Genomic DNA, 21,743 nt, shown 5'->3' with positions numbered 1-21,743 from the left:
GCATTTTAGGAACATTAGCTTACCGTGCACTTCTCCCCCTGATGCTCAGTCTGGAGTACTGCTTGCCTCGTAATGCCCCAGTCCCTTATCAGCGGCTCACTAATGGCAGGTCAGGCATGAATATCAGTGCTAAATGAACGCTTGGCTGCCGCTGAAGTGGACAGCGTTTGCTCCACTCGGTTCTAACCTTTTTACTTACCCTCATCCACAGTCACAATCTCTCAAGGGCACTTGTAAAAACCCAATTAAGATCTTGTTTTTCTCTCATCTGACCCGTGGAGAGCCGCTTTCAGACTAGGCGCTCAGCTTATAAGCTAAAGTTGCCTTCAGGGCTGCTGCTGGAGACCACTGTTGTTGTGCATCTATAGTTCAGTCCATAAGTATTTGGACAGTGCGGCAGTTCTGTACAACACTTTAGGGGTTAAAAAATTGATTGAGTGATTAAAATGTAGTCTTTTATCTACATTTAATGTATTTTTTTAATGATTTATTTTTAATACAAAAAAAAAAACCTTTCAGTATGCATTGGCAATACGGCTGGCAATACTTTGCAAAGCTAGATACTGAACAGGAAATTTTATGTAAGCAAAGGTAATTGGTAACAGGTGAATGCAATTAGTACTCAAGCGAGGAAGAACACACTTATTTCTATGTAGTCTTTTGTGGTGGTTTACAGAGGTAAAAAATTACTCACATTTTACAATCTTTGTCCAAATACTTATAAAATTGATTATGCTAGCACTTTTTTGTGTGCACCAAAAAGTGGTTGAGAAGAGGAGGCTGTGTGATTTTGAATATTTTATCGCAGAGAAGTGTAGAAAGAGGAAAGAACTGGCGCTGGAACATCACTTGGGTCTAGCCCTGATGACCCTATGACAGGCTGCCAATGAAGGAATAATGAAATCGATACATGCAGTTGGAAACAGGTGAATGCGATCAGTACTCAAGCGAGGGAGAACACAGTCTGGAAAAACAGTCGAGGATTAGTTAAAGTGGATTCTGAATTTGTAGTTATTGGGTTTTTTAAATGAAGTAAATGGGAAAGATGTAACTGTGACAAAAATAAAATGTAACTCTATAAATTACACTTTAATCAGTCATTAACTGATTTATATCCATGTAATATTTTGTTTTGGTGTACAGAGGCAAAAAAAAGACCCACATTATACAATCCTTGTCCAAATACTTTTGAAATTGATTATGCTAGCACTTTTTTGTATGCACCAAAAAGAGGTTGAAATAAGGAGGCTGTGTGATTTTGAATATTTTATCGTACAGAAGTGTAGAAAGAAGAAAGAGCTGGCGCTGGAACATCACTTGGGTCTAGCCCTGATGACCCTATGACAGGCTGCCAATGAAGGAATAATGAAATCGATACATGCAGTGTGGATGTCAAGCCAGTGCAATAAAGCACATGCTCGGAACCCATATTGAATAAAAGCTCACTCTTTTCTTTTTATTGAACTAGCGTAGTGTACGGTGTAGTGTATGCTGTCTCGTTGTCTATACGTATTCCTGTCTTAATCTAGCAGTTTCTTATTTCCATTAGATGTTGTGTAACTCTATTAAGGATAACAGTGTTTGAGACAAACCTCCCCCAGTCTGTTCCAATTAGCTAAGTGCTATTTCAAAGACTACAGTGGGCCAGTTGATACTTGCATGAATAATTCCCCGGGAGAAGGCGTTATCACTGCTTTTTGCTGCCAGTGCCAGTTTTCATTTGCACCCCCACGTCCCACTTCTCGGCCTTTATTCCTCTCCTTTTAGCTCGGTGCCAAATGATGGATGAAAGGACAGCGACAAAAGAATAGCGCTGCACACGGCATCAGAAACCATGTAGTCGCTGTACAGCAGCTATATATCAGATATGAGCATCGCTGGGGTGGTGTCGGCTTGTCTAGAGCGAGAAGTTTCAATCCGTTGACATACAGGGGTTGAACAATAAAACTGAGGTGAACACATGGTTTTAGACCACAATAATATATATATTTACTGTGCCGTGGTTTTATGTTTTTTGTTTTTTGGATACAATCCGGGTTAGCACCCAAACATCCCTTTCAGGCAGCTTCCTCTTACAGCGTCCACAGTTAATCCTGTTGGATGTCTTTCATCCTTCTTGGTGGTTAATGCTGACATTACCCTGGGTACCGTGGCTCTTGATGCATCACAAACACTTGCTGTCTTGGTTACAGATGCGCCAGCAAAACGTGCACCAACAATTTGTCCTCTTTGGAACTTTTTGATATGTCACCCATAATGTTATAGTGTGCATTGCAATATTTTGCAAAGAGCAAAACTGTGCTCTTACCCTGCTAATTGAACCTTCACACTCTGCTCTTACTGGTGTTTCTTAATGTGCAATTAATGAAGATTGGCCGCCAGGCTGCTTCAATTTAGCCATGAAACCTCCCACACTAAAATGACAGGTGTTTCAGTTTCATTGTGCAACCCCTGTATGTCTCAATTTTCTCCATTGTTCAGGTATTTTAATTTATCAGCAGTGTAGATTCATATCTACAGAAATCAGCATTGTTAACATGCTAATTCACTCAGCTCTTCAGTTTAGGCGAAGGCCTTTGTATTGGACTCTTTGCCTCAGGTGTGGAGAGAAGCAGAGAAAGCTACCCATCACTGTCCACTCCACAGAATCCCGTGTCACATGGAGGAATGAGCGCCAATAAGGCTCTCTGTAGCCACGCCTGACGGATGGTGTATTGACTGAATGAATGTGTTGATCAGGGTCAGTGTCATCTCCATTAGAAACTGAGTGATAAATGGAGTTATTATTGACCGAGCCATAAAGCGCTCTCCTGCCCTTATCATGCTCCGCCCGCACCGGCGAGGGAAGCGGCTTTTTTCCATAATTCATTTGTTAATGGTTAATTATTGAGCACTGCTGTGGCAGTAGCACGGCTTATTGGCTCACCTGGCCTGTGGAATGAATGACCCTTCACTCGTACATGCACACGCGCCACCTACAGCGGGCGGCCCCGCGGAAATGCTGCTGAGAGTTCCAGACCCCCTCATTAATGTCCAAGCTGCACCTTTGCAGAGCTGCAGAACTCTACCTGACTGTTATTCTGCAGAAATGTGATTATTTCTGCTGCACCTCCATCCCAGTTCTGTGGTTTGGATAAAAAGCGGAGGATATAGTTGAGTTTGGAATGTGCAGAGTAGTGGAATTTGCAATAGCATGCATTGCGAGCGTTTGCACCACAGGGATTAGTAGCAGTTAAGGGAATTATAGTACTTTACTGTGGAGAAATGCTGTGGTTGTTTTGTTTTTTGTTGTGTTTTTTTTTTCAGTTTATGCTTAGCTAATTCCATTTTTCCGTTTTCCATAATTCCGAGAGAATATGATTTAATCTTGATCTATTGTCTAATAAAATTTGCTATTTGTCTCTTTATCAATTTTAACAGTTAATCATATACTTTCTTAATTAAATAATGTATTTATTTATGTATTGATTTTATTTCACAGATGTTCTGTTGGTAACATATCATAAAGTGTTCATTTCATAAGACAGCATGACGCATATACAACATAAGCCTTCCATTAAGAAAAAAATATATAATAATAATAATAATAATATAATCCTAATAAAGCATTAAAAAAATATATATATAGGCCCACTGCAACAAGCCTTATTTGGCATTTTTTTGGCCACCTTTGCTTATTTCACAATCAAAGGCCTCAATAAATCACAGCTTAAGCATTATCTCATAATGTGTTAAAGATTGTTAACAAGTAATTGCTAATGTTCTATTATGCATTTGTAAATGATTCTGTTTTAGTATTTAGTCTTTAGCAATGATTATTTAAAAAAAGAGGTAATATTTTCTTAGTAAAACTTTCTTTTTCATATTCATAGTCCATAGGCCTCAGATGCTCATGAGTGTTAAAAATGTTAAAAGTGTTTCTGATATGCTTATACGCTACCTGGCCAAATATAGTGGAAAGTGTATTTACAGTATCTTTTAAATACAATATACAGTGCACACACCTTCTAATTCACTGCAATTTCTTTATTTTTATGACTATTTACACTGTAGATTTTCACTGAAGGCATCAAAACTATGAATGAACACATGTGGAGTTTTATGTACTTAACAAAAAATGAGCTGAACCTCCACAGTCACCGGACCTGAACCCAATCCAGATTTGAGGTTTGGGGTGAGCTGGAGCACAGAGTGAAGAAGGCAAAGGGGCAACATGTGCTAATAAACACCTCTGGGAACTCCTTCTTCCTTCAAAACTGTTGGAAAACCAACCATTTCAGGTGGCCACCTCTTGAAGCTCATTGAGAGAATGATGCCAAGAGTTTGCAAAGCAGTAATCAGAGCAAAGGGTGGCTATTTTGAAGAAACTAGAACATATTTTTCTCCACATGTGTTCATTCATATGACATCATTTTGATGCCTTCAGTGAGAATCTGCAATCTAAATAGTCATGAAAATAAAGAAAACGCATGAAAAATAGAAGGTGTGTCCAAACTTTTGGCCTGTACTGTATACTCTTATGCCTACTCTTATGTTATTGTTCTTCAGAATGGATTGTGAGCTTTGTGTTTAAAAATAAGAGTGCCCAAAGTGGTTGAACTGTTTTAACACCATGTGGAAGCTCCACCACATCATATTTAAATACTCTTTTTTTTGTGTTGTATATATTTTTCCTCTTTCTTTCTGTGTGTTCGTCCTTTCTAGGCTTCTTGGACTCGACCTGAGAAACACAAGGTATGGCTACTTAACACGTAGCCTCGGTAGCCACTAATACTAGAAAGAGTCATCATTACTAGTGCAGAACCTTAAGCACCGGATCCCTCTCACCCACAGACCCCCTATAGACAAACACTCCGACTCACTCTCTCACACACTCTCACACACAAGGTCGCATAAAATGAAAAAGCCCTCCCGTTCCGGCATGGGCGCTGTGTCATTTCATTCCTTCTATGTGGCATCTCACCCATTATTTTCTCTGATAGCTTTTATGTTCAGATGTATGAAGATGTTATCAGGGCTTTCTAAGCAGCGAAAAAACTATTTCCAGTAACTGCCTGGCCTTTCTCACTGTGAGAGCTGCCTGTCTTTTTCTCTTTCATTTTTTTTTCAGTCCCTTCAGAGAAACCTTCACTGGAGCCTTAGAGAGAAAAATCCTTTAAGGGCTGAGACTCTGCAGGCACCTTTAGAAACAGAGAGAAAGACCAATCCTCACTGCTCTAACATGGAGGAGGATCTAGCAGCACCCATAGAGTACTATAGAATACTAACACACTTATAACCAGGTCTGCATTGTACATAATGTCATTTGTGAGTGTAACATCCTTTAGAAGTCTTAAATATTAACACTTTGACTACACTTCATCTATACATACTTATTGTACAAACAACAAATGGACACAGCCTATGTTGTTCATGCTGACCTTTAGTATAACCTTTGTATTTTCTTGCATATTTGTTTGTACAGTACCAGTCAAAAGAGTGGACACACCTCTTCTCATTCAATTCAGTGTGTTTCCTTTCCTTGGTAACACTTTCTATGAATGTCATCTTTATTAGACTCTATAACTACATTAATAATATATTATAATGCATTCATAAGGCATTATAAAATGACTATAAATATTTATAAAAATGCATAACCCACTATAGCCATGTTTATTAAGCATTATGACTTGTGATCATAATACATTATAAGCCATGCTTATGATATACAGGTTAAAATAGTATATGTCTATCTTTAATAATCTAGTCCCACAATGAAAGTCTGTCACTTTACTTAGAGCGCTTTACAAAGACCTGTTATAACACATTATAATTGACTATAACTAATGTTATATTCAAGACAAGAATAAGTCATGAGTGGTGAAAAATGTATTTATAGGATTACTGAGGGTGTGTTTATAAGTTGGAAGCTGTTTTAGTCATGATACAAGTCTACAAGCTGGGACTGAGTTTCTTGGTATTGTTGTATAACATGTTATAAACACAGCTATTGATGCATTATAATCACTGTTCGTGATGCATAATAAACATGGCTATGATGCATTATAGAGTTTTATAAATACGTATAGCCATGTTTATAATGCCTTATGAATGCATTAGAATGTGTTATAAATATGTTTATAGAGTCTTATAGAGATGGCATTCATAGAAAGTGTAACCCTTTCCTTTTATGATTTTTTTTACATTATAAATGTAATATTGTATACTATAATATTAAAGCTATACAGGGACACATGCTGAATTGTTCTATAAAAAAGTGAAAAAGTGTTAAACAAAGCAGAATATGTTTTATAAAATCTTAGCACATTTATCTTTGAGGACAGATCTACACACTCCTGGTATTTTAATCTCAGTGGCTTCATGAGTTATAGAGTCAACCTGGAATATTTTTTATATATTTTTCAGACTATAAGGCACACCTAAAGTCTTTTAATTTTCTCAAAAATAGACAGTGTGCCTTATAATCCGGTGAGTCAAAATATTGAAAATCCAAGTTTACTGTAACTAAACACTTAAAGCAGGACTTTACTCACCTAAATAAATAATCTCCAGCAGATCTTCAGTGTGTAGATTAACAGCCAGTGCGCATTTGACTTTAAAAGTGTTAGAAGGGTCCCCTATAACCAACCACCTTACTCTTTGCATAAAATACCCTATGTTAACTGTTCAAATAAATGCATAATCTTTATATATATATATATATATATATATATATATATATAAAAAACAACTCTTGACATAATATTGGTGACTTGTAGTCTATAATCTAATAATATATCTGTTTAATAATGCATATTTTCGAATCGCTGGGCTAAATTTTGCCTGCTCCAAATTCGTCCTGTGTGGGCATCCATATACTGATTATTTCAGGAAAACATGGCAACACCCTTGTTCACTTCGATGTAGACATCCTCAGTAGTGTACTAAGTAGTGTCCGAAAAATACGGTAGTTTTCTCAGCGTCTTGAAGGAGTTCCTGTAGGTGCTGAGCACTAATCTACAATGTAGAAAATGTATTAAATAAAGAAATAAAGAATAACATTGAATTAGAAGGTGTGTCTAAACTTATCTACTATTTTTTTTTTTTTTTTTACACGGCCAATTACCCAAACCACTTATTAGGACTCCCCTCATAACTAGTGATGCCTCAACACCAGGAGGGTGAAAACTAACATATGCCTCCTCCGTCACATGTGAAGTCAGAGTCTGCTTTTTTTTAAATAGCTGCTGATGCAGCATTACCGGATAACCAGCTCGCTCGGAGGAAAGCGCAGCGGCTGGGTTCTGATACATTAGCTCACAAATGCCTTGTGCTGATCGGCATCACCCTTTAGCCTGATGAGGGGAAAGAGCGCCATCTACCTACCCAGAGAGAGCAAGGCACATTGTGCTCTCTCAGGGCTCTGGTAGCCGATGGTAAGCTGCATGAACGGGATTCAAACTGGCGATCTCTTGATCATAGTGACAGTGGCCTGCTGGACCACTCAGAGCCCTAAGATAAATTATTTTTCCTGCTATTGTAACTGATATCTCCCTAATTTTAATCCACTTTGAAACAAACCAAGTCATAAATTAAATCAAACTGGGACCTTATGAATCAGATTCAAATCAATTTGGAAAATCAGCAATAACACCCTGGAATCCACCCTCCTAGCTCATGTTTCATCCACGTGAGACCCACATGAGCACGTTACCTGTAGGAGAGAAGGTACTACAACACTCGTCTGCCTCTGGAAAACAAAGATAGATGTTCTTGTTTGCTGCTCGTCTGTTCGTTCTGAATATTCATGTGTTTTTCCTGAGACTTGATAATGAGTGATTCAGATGCATATGGATTGCGTGGGAAGGTATGAGCACATGATCTCCTCTAGATGAAAGCCTACGATTAGACCAGCTCCCACGCATTATTTCATGTCTTGATCAGCAGGATCATGGGTCGAAACTTTTAGGCTCCTGTTGATGATTATTTTACAGGTGCTCTAGTAATGGATTTGAAAGCATTATTCCTACCTTTTTCTTCAGAGTTAGGACTTGCAGATTTTAGTTTGGTCTGAACCAAAATATCAGGTGTGAAAAGATCCATGATCACACAAAGACCAAAGAACCAAACCAGAAAACAAACAAAAAATCTCCCGTAACTGTAGATTAGCTCTTAATTTACGGACAGAAATTAAAGAAATCAGAGGGGAATCTGTTTCACTCATTCTGCTAAGTGACTCAAATGCACATCAAGAAGAGTCTAATTAATGAGAGAGAGGTACAGTAACATTTGGCACAACACCTGGAAAAGCGACTTACCGAACTGACAGCATTCTACAAACTAGACAGTGTGAAGTATAGTGAGACACAGCTCACGTAGGTGATGATAACAGGATGTAGGAAACTTATTTAGTCCCAAAATTACTGGATTAAATATACAGTACACAATGTAACACACCCACAAACCTTGGTGTGGACCCTTAAATATAAATATCAAAATCCAAAATTTGTATTAGCAGACTGTTGGATTGCCTATTGCATTATAAAATAGTGAAGTAGACATGTGCCAATATTAAATAAGGTCAACTATAATATTCAACGCACTCTGTATTGTTACTACAAGCCATTTGCAGTTTCACCAAATTCATCAAATTTACTACAGTACGCTATCACACTTTTTCATGATAATATCGCAAACAGGAATGAAAAGTTAGGAAATATTTATGGAATCAAGAGGCAGTTTCCCAGATAGGAAATAAGCCTAGTATAAGCCTTTTATAGTCTAGTATTAGACTACACATCACTTTGACCTGTGATTTTCCATTAATAGGATAATACAGACTATAATCAGGTTTAATTCCTGTTTGGGAAACCAATCCTATATGTTTATATTAGCAGCTGCCTAAAGTAGGGACTTCATAATGTGTTGAACTGTGAAACATTTTAAGAAATGCATAAAAAAGCAACTACCATTTGGTAGTTGGTCCAAACGCATTAGGGAAGTTATGAACTACAGAACTACTGTCAGAACTACTGGCCTTAATGTTGCTTGGTGTCTGATTGGTGAATAATATACTTCAGTGTATCCTAATACACCAGAGCACAATCAGATTCAGGAGAAACGTTTCAACCAACCTTGAAAACAAGTTTCCCCATGAACTTGAGCATGAACTCCAGTTTGCACGTCTACGCTGAAAGCATTCTAAGCAGTTAAATGTTAAGTCTTTTGATGAAAAAAGCCTTTTTTAGGACATGAAAAGGATACATTCACTGAGGTATGTCCAAACATATGGCTGGTACTGCATAACCTTGACCGTAATTCATCAATGCAAATAAGAGCGCATGAACTGACACAGCCTTTAAAGATTTCGCTGCTGGGTGCGAGGACTCAGCCATGTGCTGTCATCTCACACTTCTCACACTTCTCTGTTCTGAGCTGCTTCTAGATGGTGTTGGTGTCCATGACTATCTATGCTTGAGGGCTCCTCTTCTCTTTTGGAGGTGTGAGATTGATGTCAACCTTGGGATGAAGTGTTGGGACACACTGTTAGACGCATCGTGCTCAAACCGGGCTGAATCCGAGGCCAATTTGCCACTATTGCTTAGCTTCTGAGAACGAAGAGCCTCGGAGCCAGCGGTCGTCTTCTTCTGGGGAGCGGGGGGAAAAAAAAGGAGAAGAAGCAGAAATCGAAGTTTTTGTCCTGAGCAGAGTGATCCTTTTCAGCCTTGTGAAGACCTTGAGAATAAGCACTGTTTTTCATTCTCTTCTGCAGCTCAGTGGTTGGCTGCTCTTTCATAAGAAAGTGGCTGGGCGAAATGAGGCTTTCTGAGTTCTCTATTAGAGCAGATAGAATGCACACTGAAGCATGATTGCATTACGCAGCCTAGCTCTAAGCTTCTTTCTCTCGCAGAGACACTCGCTATCTCTCTGCTTTCATTTTTTCACTGCGGCTCACTCGCTCTCGCTCAGAACCGTGTCTGTTTCTCTCCAGTTTTCGGCGAAATTTGACAACAAGTGAAGAAAGCGGAAGCATAAAGTGAATCTGAGGCTGTATTCAAGGTTAAACTGATCGCTCAGAGGAAGATCTCAGGCGGTGCACACTCTCACTGAGAGCTCTCTACTACTACGCTGGCTGTGTGATGTTCAGAAGAGCTCAGAACCGTGAGGATAAAAGTGTAATAAAAGATATAGGTGCTATGCATTCTGCTATGCTTACTCTCCCTCACTATGCAAAGGTAGGAGGTATAAGGTATAAGGTGGACGGGGGGGGGGGGGGGGGGGAGTGAAGTGCTCCATCGACAGCACAGCATACTAACAAGTTCCTGAACGTGAGGCACAAACCGGATGAAATTTATGGTCCAGCCCTCCACGATCATGACTAAGCCCCAGCACCTTAAATCACGTTTGGGAATTGATTGAATTTCTGAGGCGCGTTCGCTCCATCTCGCTTCCGCAGTCAGATTTCTCACTGACCATTGAACAGGCACTTTATAAATGAAGTGCCTGCGCGAGTTTCAGCAACGTCTTATTCCCTCCTCGACTTCTCTTTGCTGCGTCTCTCAAAGCCTCGGCTGTGCCTCAGATCAAAGGGAAGGGTAGTACTGATGATTCACACTGTCTTGTCACTTTGCCTGTGCACTGAATAATTAACATGCTTTAAAAAAGTTGAAGGAGCGAGAAGTGCTTATTTACACCCTACATACAGTAGAGTCTCTCTTTTTATAGCACGCCAAAACTATTAATACAATAAATAAAAGGTGCTACAAATGGTTTTATGAAGGATAAGTTGAATTTACTTAAACAATTTAAAAATTTGAGGAAACCGGTTGCCTTAACAAAGTTAAGTAATGGGTAATAAAAACTTAAGTTAGCGTAACTTAGAACATCAAGTTATTACAACTAAAGGTGATTTATGATTTTTTTTATTTCTGTTATACTGTAAGACCGGAGAAGTTGAGTTTACTTAACTTTTTTAAGTCAGCCTGTTTGCTCAATTTTTTTAAGTAATGAGAAATGAAAACTTGAGTTAGCATAAATTTAAAAAATCAAGTTTTTACAACTAAAGGGGAACTTGATTTATTTGTAAGGTAGCCCAGGGGGAATCACTACAAACTGATGGTGAGTGTTAGTCAGAAACTATTGGACACACCCAGTATGCAAATAGATTGTGACAGAAGCCAATGAAAAAGAAGCTGTTAATGGCATCATTCTAAACTGAGTTATTATAAGTTGGTTCAACTCAAAGATCTCAGTTTGAATAGTACAGTATATGTGCCCACAAATGTTCAACTAACTCAAAATAGTTGAGTAATGTTTAGAAATCTCTAATTTTATGTAAAACAAACTTAAATCATTTGAGTTTAAACAACGTATGGGTTTACAGTGCAGAAGAACCACTTTTGATTGAAGTATAGATGTATAAATGTGAAGAACCTTTGGACAATTGATAAAGATCCTCTGTACAGGTGGTTCTAGTTGTTTTCCAATTGGTTGCTAAGTGTCAATGGGAGTGAATGGGAGGAAGAGGGATTGAAAAGGACAAATACAGTAGATGAGTGTGGGTCAGTATGGATGTGGATTAGGTTTGGGAACCTGCACTGATGACGTATAACGTCACTGCCCAATGAAAAACAAGTATCAACAAAATAGCAACTTTACAGGAAAGAAAAAAAAAACCTTCTAAACTTTTTATTGGAAGTAAATGTAAAAAGAGTTTATTTCAGGTCAGTTTGAATATATTTTTCATTCATCGAGACATTTTGACACAGTGTAAGAAACAGTTTATGTGTTAAAATTATATAGTGATTTAAAAGTTAACAAAAAAATAGAGATATTTGTTTTTCATTGGACAGCAACGATAAGTAGTGTGTTGGGATTGAAGAGGGATTAAATAAAATAAAACAGTTCATTTTTTGGCACCAGTCTTTCAATAAAAAAATAAAACCAAAAATGGTGTGTTTTGGTCAAGCAGCAGTAGATGGGCATGTGTGAAAAAAATGAATGGAATCCTATTGATAAAAAAAGATATAAAATAATTGCAGTGGGTGAACATAAACAGGCCTACAGTCTGTAGTTATAGAATTATATAAGATCAGTGGAGCTAGAGTTAGAAACAAGGTGGTGGTCATAATGTTATGCTTGTTCGGTATATATATCAAATAACAGTGTGCAACTATATTGGTATCTCATATAGAATTTCTTATTATGAGAATTATGAGAATTATTCTTATTATTAGTAGTAGTAGCAGTAGTAACAAATAGTAGTATCATATTTTTCAGACTGTAAGTTCATAACTATCAATAAACATCTATTTTCTGTAATTAAAAAACATTAGTAAAATGTAAAAGTAAAATGAGCGTTGGGTGAGTAAAGCGCTTCCATTTATTTACAGTAATCTTAGATGTCCAGTATTTTCTCTAAGGGTAAGTTTCAAGTTAAGTTTCTCCAGCACTAAGGCTGGGTGCAGCAACATTAGCATTAGCCGCACAGTGCTAGCGGGCCGTAAATGCCACCTGATAGTGCTAGACTGAGGAACCCTGCTCCTTAATATCTGACTAGTGGAATTCATACATAAGGGGCACCCGATTATAAGACACACTGTCGATTTTTGGGGAAAATTAAAGGGATTTTTTTAAGTGCGCCTTCTAGTCTGAAAAAGATGTATTATTTGCATTATTTTTGTTTTGCTTTTTATTTTTATTATTTTGTTAATGAAGCTTTTTGAATGCTGTCTTTTAAACAAATACTTGGAACTGAATTAGGATACCCCTTTTATACATTTTAATTATTAGTATATGTATGCTGATTGGTGGTTTAAAAAGTGGTTTATTTATTGTTGTGTTTGAACTCTGACCTCTTGAAGACATTGTTTTGATTGAATGCAAAGGAAACGTTTCTTGTACTTGGATTCTACTGAGGTCTGTTACAATAGTTACATTAGCATAAATAGCATAATAGCATAAATAATCCAGTGAACAGTGATAGTGAATAATGAACTGGTGTGTCAAATTTTACGTATGTTTCCTTTTTAGTGCATAATTTCAATATTTATATTCCAATTACAATGGCAGACCTCTATTAATAAATAATAGTTCATTGCTTTTTAAGATAATATTGCATTATTATGCTATTATATTATCATTACATCAAAATCATCATAATCGTTATAAGGCACACTGTCGATTTTTTGCGAAAATTAAAGAATTTTAAGTGCGGAAAATACAGTATTTATCTGCTGAATTCATTCAGTAAAATTGCAGCTCATCCCAATTTATTCTGACAGTCTCTTTTGATTATTGATAATAAATAGAGCATTCTAGCAACAAATATCATTTGTCTGATGTCAGATAGTGAGGACGGATGTGACGAGCGCGGCCGATAGCTTCATCGAGGAAGCCGAGCAGCAACTCATGTTTATTAGTTGAGTAATAGAGTGTCAGCTGGCATGACTAATAAATCTATTAAAACATGCTGTGGAAGAGGCTGCGTCGTCTAAATAGCTTAGGTCACGTTGTGCGAGTCAGATGTGCTCAATCAATTAATTTCCATGTATATATGATGATCTGAGAGTGTCACTCATCTGTGCATTTCCACTCCAATTTGCCAAAAATGAAGATGTACGTGTGATGAAGGCTGCTTTACGCAGGGAGCGTTCTCTGCAGGGGAGTGTTCATCCAGTATGTGTTGAACACTAAACATATGAATTTGAGAACTTAGTTAAAATAGGTTACATTTAGCCAGTATGTACTAAAAATATATATCAGATATATGAGTTTATTGATTTTGGGAGAATATAGATGTACTACCATGTATCCAATATGTATTGAAAAGCAAATATGTAAGTTTTTTTTTATGTTGGGAGCTGGATTAGAAGATATAAGGACATATATGTTATATATTGGATACCTTAAAGTCAGTGTTTGTTTGTTTTTTCATAATTTAAAAATGTTCTTCATTGTAGATTAATAATAAAGTCATCCAAACTATGCAGAAAAAAACATATATATAATTATTAAGTTAAACGTGTTAAACAGACCAGAATATATATTAATTTTAGATTTTAGATTCTTCAAAGTAGCACCTTAGAGGACAACTTAACTTGGCTGTATTTTCTCAGACAGCTTTATGAGATTAGAGCCTCCTCTAATTCAGGCTCTCAGTTAACAACTGTGCTGAACTCGTCAAGAGTTAATGACTTGAATTTCTTGCACAGGATAAGTTCATCAGAGTTACCAGCCTTAGAAACCACAAGTTGACAGCTCCCCAGGTAATAGATCACCATCAGATGTAATGCCACAACACAAGGAGGGTGAAGACTAGCACATGCCTCCTCTGATACATGTGAAGTCAGACTCCGCCTCTTTTTGAACTGCTGCTGACGAGGAAACGGTTCTGAGACATCAGCTCACAGATGCCCTGTGCTGATCGACATCACCTTAGGGAAAGAACACCATCTACAGTATCCACCCAGAGAGAGTAAGGCCAATTGTGCTCTCTCAGGGCTCCAGCTGCTGATGGCAAGCTGCATGACTGGGATTCGAACCAGCACCTGTGCCCTCTTTATTTACATTTACTTCTGACTTTTGGTACTGTATGTGTCATATATTGCATTTTTTTTCATGTGTGTAGTTGGCAAGCAGTTTTCTTAAATTTAAATTCCAATTTAAAGGAATTCTAACAGTATTTATTTGAAAGTATATTTATTTTTTGCTTCTGGAAGCTAGTTTTACAGAAATCACCACACATGCTTTGGCGCTCTCCACTGAACCGTGGTTCATAAGGTTCAGAATGGAGCCTCCAGGCTTTAGAGTGACTTCTTGGCTCTTTCTGGTCGAGCTGCTCTCTAAAACATGCCCTCTCCTTCTCCTCTATAGCCTCCATCTCCACAGCTTCCCTCTTCAGCAAATAGTCCGTGGCAGGCAGAGCACTGCCGCTGCTCCATGGCAACACAGTGGGAACGGGCTTAGGTTGCAAATTCGGAGCGGATTTCCATTAGCGTACAGTAAAGAAGAGGAAATCCTGTTTAGCTCAGCCTGTAGTCAGAGGCACTTGGATGGTCTTAGTGACAAGAACTGGCCTTTTGTCTGTGGAGGTAATGCAGGGGGTTTGTGTATGTGTGTGTATGTGTGTGTACTCGCCATGTAGTGAACAAATTGGCACGTATCTGCAGACGTAATACAGTGTGTGTGTGTTTGTGTTTGTATTCGTATTGGTGTGAGGTTGTGTAGTTAAATAGAATCTGCGCGTTAGTGAACTGCCCCAGCTGTGCAGTTCAAAGAGACTTCACCAGCCAAAGTCCTTAAAGTGGCTCCTACTGCGTGGTCCACTTCATTATTGATTCCTGTCTGACTGCCTTGCAGAATACCCCCCCAGAGCTCCATAGAGAACCACTAAAATACTGGCCCACTTACACACACACTCCTGTACGGCTCCAGAGCTGTGTACTAACACTCGCATAACAAATTCACCTCGTTTCTCCTCGCTCTAGAGTTTTGAAGTTCGAGAGGTCTTCCTTACGCTTAGAAAAGCAATGCATTGCTTGATTCAAATGTGTACACTTCCCCATGAATAAAATATATGACATTAGCACAATAATATGTGTGTGTTTTAACGTTTACTCAGTCTTTGCTGTGGCAGAATTTAAGCTTCGGATGTTTTATTCATATGGAAACATGTAGGACTCAGGCCCGTTGCAACAGGTCAGGCAAACTAAGCAATTGCATGGGGCCCTGAGCTGGCCTAGGGCCCCCAGACAATGACTGGTTATTAATTGAATGCGACTACAAACTGTGTGAGAGTCCGTTTATATTCTCAAATGGTCAATGCAGGAAATTAAAACCACACTGTTATCAGAATCCTCCTCAAGAGGGGCCCCTCCCACTAGTTACTAACAGTAGAATACAACCAAACTGGAACATGTTCAGCAGTATCCATGTACTCCAGCTTTAACATCACTGTCTTCAACACTAGAACGGATAAAGCTACTGACTAACTGACATAGGTTTCACTTTCAAATCATGGGTGATGGTATGGGTTGGGGTCCATTTAGCTTGGGGCCCACAAATGCCTTGAAACGGCCCTGGTAGGACTGGAAGATAAATTTTATTTTATCATTATGATAATACAAGTTTTCATGATAAACGTAGCAAAAGTGTTGTGATAACATTGTAAATAAAGGCAACAGACTGGGTTAACATGATATAATATAATGGGTGTAGAGATATGGAAGTGGTCATAATGTTTTGCTTGATTTGAATCAAGCAAATTTAAAGCATTGCTGTTTTTTTATTATTATTTATTCACTCACTCCTTTTCTTTTGTCCTTCTCCCCCTCTTTCTCTTCTCCCCTCAGAGTCTAGACGGTAACGTGGTGGTGCGCAGTGATGCACGTGTCTCCTCCCTCACCCTGAAGTACGTGCAGTTCACCGATGCCGGCCAGTACCTCTGCACCGCCCGCAACTCCATCGGCGAGGACATCCAGGGCATGTACCTGGAAGTGCGCTGTAAGTCACCTCATTCCTTTCCTTTTAAAGGTGTCCTTCTGCTAAAATCCACTTTTTCTTGTTCTTTGTGAAATACAATAGGTCTCTCTCGCAGAGGTGACTAGTCCAGGTCCAGAAAGTAAAAATCCACCCCGGGGTTTTGTTACAACTGCCTGGGGGACTCTGCTACACCTTGGTTGATTTTTACTTCCTGGACCTGGACTACCCACCTCTGTGTGTAAGTAACTATAGGTTAACATAGGATCTCCAGTGGATTTGGCATTTTACAGAGACTCTAAGACTAGGTCAGTGGCTGAACTGCACTTAGCAGAGCATTATTACACATGTTGTAAAGTAACATGTGACATTGCAAAGACTGTTATTATTTTAAAACGTTTCTAACTGTTGTTCATATCTCTGCATCCTGGTGTCGCAGTGCTGTTAGCCAATCAGAGGCGATATGTTTGCATGTATGAATATTTATGAGCAAGAGCCGAAATCCTGTCGTTTCTCACTTTTTTTTCACAAAAAACAGCTCACATGGCATTCATTCATACTAGAGACCACAACTAGACATTTAAAAATGAATGAAAAAACAATGGAATCAGACCTTTAAAATCAAAGGCTTTAAAAATATCTAATTTACCTCAAATGTTAGTCGATTATCCAAGATACAGCTTTGAGGCTTACGTAGTAGAAAATTAGCACCATCCTGTACCCCCCCCCCCCCCCATCAATTAGCACCATGCTAGTGTGAATAGTGAAGTGTTATATGTAAAAAAGGACAGCATATGGACATAATCTAGAATATAAAGTAGCTGCTACTACTGTTGTCAGTTATGACAACATCTATGAGTGTAATTTTCTGTATTTTTATAGGTAACAGTTTGTCATGCTCATTGTAAGAAAGTTCGGAATACAGCAGAATACAGCAGGCACACTGTTGCTAGGTGGACTTTAAAGAGGAATTAAATAAAGGGCTGCCTTGCAAATATGGAGAGTTGTTGTTCTGCTCTATCGTGCCAAAAAAGTCAACCCAAAAAAATGGCACCAACCATCATTGCTTCAAAGTTCAATGCTAAGGAGCTTTAATACTCTTCTTGTCCATGTCTGGCATTAAGCATAGTGCCAGTAGGCTAAGCTAACTAAACAAAACTGTAATTCTTAAAAAAACATTTTCTTCTAAAGTCAAATGAGTGCTGGATGTTAATCTACACAGATTTATTTCCTGAAAACCAAAACATTTATTTGGGCGAGTAAATTGCTTCTGTTTTCATTTAGAGTAACTTGGATTTCCACATTTCCACTAAGGCTGGGTGCAGCAGCATTAGCATTTTGCAGCAAACTGCTAGCGTCCCGTAAACACTCAGGCTGCAGGCAGATAATACTTACCTATGAACGTAGCGTAAAAGCTATCGCTTAGCGTGGTTAGCGGCTAATGCTAATACAGCTCAAGTGGACATAATACATCATAACGCACCTCGGATTATAATGCACACTGATGTTCTTTTGATAAATTAAAGGATTTAAAAAATATGGTATTCTGTTGGCAATATCTAATAGTATCCAAAATCCAGTATATTTAAATTAACGGTTGACCACTACTAAAGGTAGCGGCTTTATATGATTGATTTGTCCAAAGGTTTTAGTGTTTATGGGAGTTTAAAGCACGTTAAAGCATGTTTCAATAAAAAATATCAATATTTGATGCCAATTGTTGCAACAATACATTCAAAATCAAATGATATATTGATATATTTCCCCACCGTTCTTGAATAGCTGGTGAATCACTACTAGACTGTAATGTGCATTGTTTAGAGTACAGAAAAAAAAATCCAAAGCCTTGCTAAATCTTCTACTTTTCTTTTTTTGTTCCTAAGCACGCCATAGTTAACAGAATTCAGCATAAAAGCAGGTGTTGAGTGTGGAAGAAAATACCCTTACGCATTACAGATATGAGCCCGCGCATAACTGACTCTAGACGGCAGTGAAAACTCATTTGTGATGTGCTAAAGCCAACGTTTTTCCATTTATCAGATTACATTTTCTACAGCATGTAGGCAACATTACCATCTGAAAGATTCGGCGGAAAGTTCGAATGAAATCAGTTTTAATCTTATTTCGCACCGTCGTACAGGTTCCCAGAAACGGAGGGGAGAAAAGAAAGAGCCTGATGTGAAATGAAAGACTAATTGGATTAATTTCCCTTGCCTGAAAAACAAGTAATTTGCTCCAGTTCTGAGATAGCATCACAATGCACGATTGATAAATACTGCGCGTGACTGCAGTTCGCAGCACTCCGGCTTGTTTGTAATCAGGTTCCTGGTTGAGTGCGTGGAGTGTTTCGCCGTAATTAGAGATAAGAGAAAGGTGCTTTGTCTGGAAAAGATGAACCCAAATGGGTTCAAGCCTTCAACCAGTGACTGATCGGCTGTGTGGTCGAAAGCTGCTGGACTGAGGCCAAAACACAGCTACTGCTGCCGAGGGCTACAGTATCGCAAACACGACCGAAACAATGTCTGACATTTAAAACTCTGTTCCTGTTCTGAACCCTGATTCTTCTGAGCATTTGTTAATGATCTAAACTGGATTGTTACATTCCTAACGGGAAATCAACCAATTTGTAATTCAAGGGCCAATAGCATTACCAGAAATGAGCACTGTATTTTGTCCAAAACCAATATTTTATCAATATTTATTTCCTGAATTTCCTGAATATATATATATATATATATATATATATATATATATATATATATATATATATAGAGAGAGAGAGAGAGAGAGAGAGAGAGAGAGATTTATAATGCTTTAAAGCTTTACTTTACACACTTAAAAAACACTTATTTTTACTAGTACAAAATAAGTACAGATTTGTACTGAAAGGGCACAAAGCTTGTTACTGGGGCTGTACTTTTTATTAAGGTATAATAGAGTACCTTCCAGTGAAAGTCTTTTTATGTACCCATGTTTTTTTTTTGTATCAGTAAAAGATTATAAAGATTATAAACATTATCATCAACTGAATATGTGTCAAAAACAAGATGATCCAAAATTTTCTGGCTTTCAAATGAAAAATGTATATTTAAAATATATATTGTTTATTAGTACAGGGATACAGAATACTGAATGTACCTTTTGGCTGGTTAAAAGGTACAAATCTTTACTTCCTGCTCTTAGAAAAGACTTTGTACTTCAGAATCTGACCCTGTAAAGACATATATTATACCTTTGAAGGTACAGTTATGAAAAATGTACGTGGAGTATAAGACGTTACTTATTTCGTACCTCTGTTTTTAGTGTGTATATAGCACTTTCATTTTTAAGCCTTTAAAAATGTAACTAAGCTTAAAAAATCCTTCCTTATAAATAATAAACATTTAAAATGGGAATATGGAATTATATATTTTTTAAAAAAGTCTACTAGACATTTGAATAATTATTTTAAATTCAGGCATCTTTCACAAATCATGTCATGGCTAGGCACATGATGGGCAATACACAAAGTAGTCAAAAGGCTCAATACCAGTAAACAGGACTTCGAGTGGTCCAGCGGTCTAAAGAGCTGCCACGATGATCAGGAGGTCACCAGTTCAAATCCTGTTCATGCATCTTGCTGCCGGAGCCCTGAGAGAGCACATTTGGTGGGTATAGTAGATGGCGCTCTTTCTCCTCATCACTCCAAAGGGTGATGTCGATCAGCATGAGGTGTCTGTGAGCTGATGTATCGAAACAGAGTCGCTGCACTTTCCTCAGATCATTAGCACTGTGATGTTACTTGGTGAGTTCAAAAAGAGGCGGTGGCTGACTTCACATGTGTCGGAGGAGGCATGTGCTAGTCTTTATCCTCCTAATGTTGGGGCATCACTAGTGATAGGGGGAGTCCTAATGAGTTGGTTGGGTAAATGGCCATGTAAATTGAAGAGAAAATTGGAAAAAAAAATGAAATAAAGTAATAAAAAATAAAATAGTGCACATCAGCAAGAGAGAGAGAACATACCATACAGACAAGGAGGTTTTAGAGGGCAGGCAAGAATCTTTGTCGAGAAACACAACAAGGTCATACATGAAAGAAAATCACAGGCAAGTAAAAATAATTGCATTGTAGAGTTGATAAACCGACAACACTCAGCAACGAATGAAGTGTAGTGAGGGGTTTATATAGGCCAGTTAGCAGGTGTTTAGTATTCAGGTGATTTGCCGTGTGCAGTGTCATGCAATCATGAGAGTCAGTGTGTGGTGCATCCTGGGTATCGTAGTCCGAAGAACAATGTATCGGGATCAGTTTGCATTGTGAGATGCCCTGTGCTTACAATAAAATACAACATACTGAAGCTGAGTGTATTCTCAGTCCCTTGTTTTGTCACAGTGTATATAATATACTGTATATATAATTAACATAGTTTTTTTCTGACAGAATGCATGTCAGTACATTTCAGCCGTCAGCCGCCGTTGCCGTAGCATTTATCCAGCCGTACCCCGCCTCAGAACACCAGCCGCATATTTTCATACATCAGCGTACAGTGAGTGTCCGCGCTGTCGTAAAGCCGTCACTTGGAGAGCGTGATTGTTCTTGCTGCCGCTGTGATGATAAGGTTATTTTTTCCTCCTAAAGAGTGATATTTTGGTTGGTGCCGGCGCTATCTGCACGCCGGTGTTGCAGCCTGTGGTCCTGAGAGGAGCTCGCAGATGGTGATAAGATTGGACGGGGAATGTGCCTTATCACTGCTGCACCATGGGAGATGTGCTGACTCTACTGTGTCTATCAATCTAGCGGTGGAGAGTTCAATTACCCAGGGGGCGCAACAGGGCGGCAACGGAGCCCCTGTGGACCCCTCCCATACGAGCCCCCCGCGCCCCGTATGCCCAGTCCTGCAGCTGAGAAAATTACAAGAGACAACAGCCTATCGATTGGTAGTTCCGGATGTCAGAGACAGTAACAGTCGGAACAACAGCTCCAGGACTTTAGCAGTGTTTAGACTTTATATCTGCTATTAAGGGTAAGAATCACTAAAGCCCCCCTAGAATGATATTAACACAGACCGTTAGCCAGCACGTTATTTTGTTGGGCAACCACTTAGCAACACCTTATCAACCACTTAGGAATACCTTATAAACTCAGATTATCATATGTATATATATATATATATATATATATATATATATATATATATATATATATATATATAGTACCAAGCACCTACAGCAACCAGTTAGCAACACCTTATCAACCACTTAGGAATACCTTATAAAATCAGATTATCTTATATATATATATA

General features: G+C 38.4%; 1 protein-coding gene across 11 annotated transcripts in view; it reads left to right on the top strand.

Annotated features, from left to right (window-relative positions):
• The window catches only part of ncam1a (neural cell adhesion molecule 1a), a 428,525-nt gene that overhangs the window by 314,477 nt on the left and 92,305 nt on the right, over positions 1–21,743 (top strand). For 6 of the 11 annotated variants that reach the window (XM_049466496.1, XM_049466503.1, XM_049466495.1 and 3 more), the window contains exons 9-10: positions 4,705–4,734; positions 16,335–16,485. In XM_049466496.1, the coding sequence (XP_049322453.1) occupies positions 4,705–4,734; positions 16,335–16,485 (181 nt within the window). The remainder of the gene's footprint in view (positions 1–4,704; positions 4,735–16,334; positions 16,486–21,743) is intronic. The other 5 variants (XM_049466504.1, XM_049466498.1, XM_049466499.1 and 2 more) reach the window with 1 other exon arrangement.

The sequence above is a fragment of the Astyanax mexicanus genome, chromosome 17, assembly GCF_023375975.1.
Source record: "Astyanax mexicanus isolate ESR-SI-001 chromosome 17, AstMex3_surface, whole genome shotgun sequence".
NCBI lineage: Eukaryota > Metazoa > Chordata > Actinopteri > Characiformes > Acestrorhamphidae > Astyanax > Astyanax mexicanus.
This window is presented reverse-complemented; position numbering and strand designations above follow the sequence as displayed.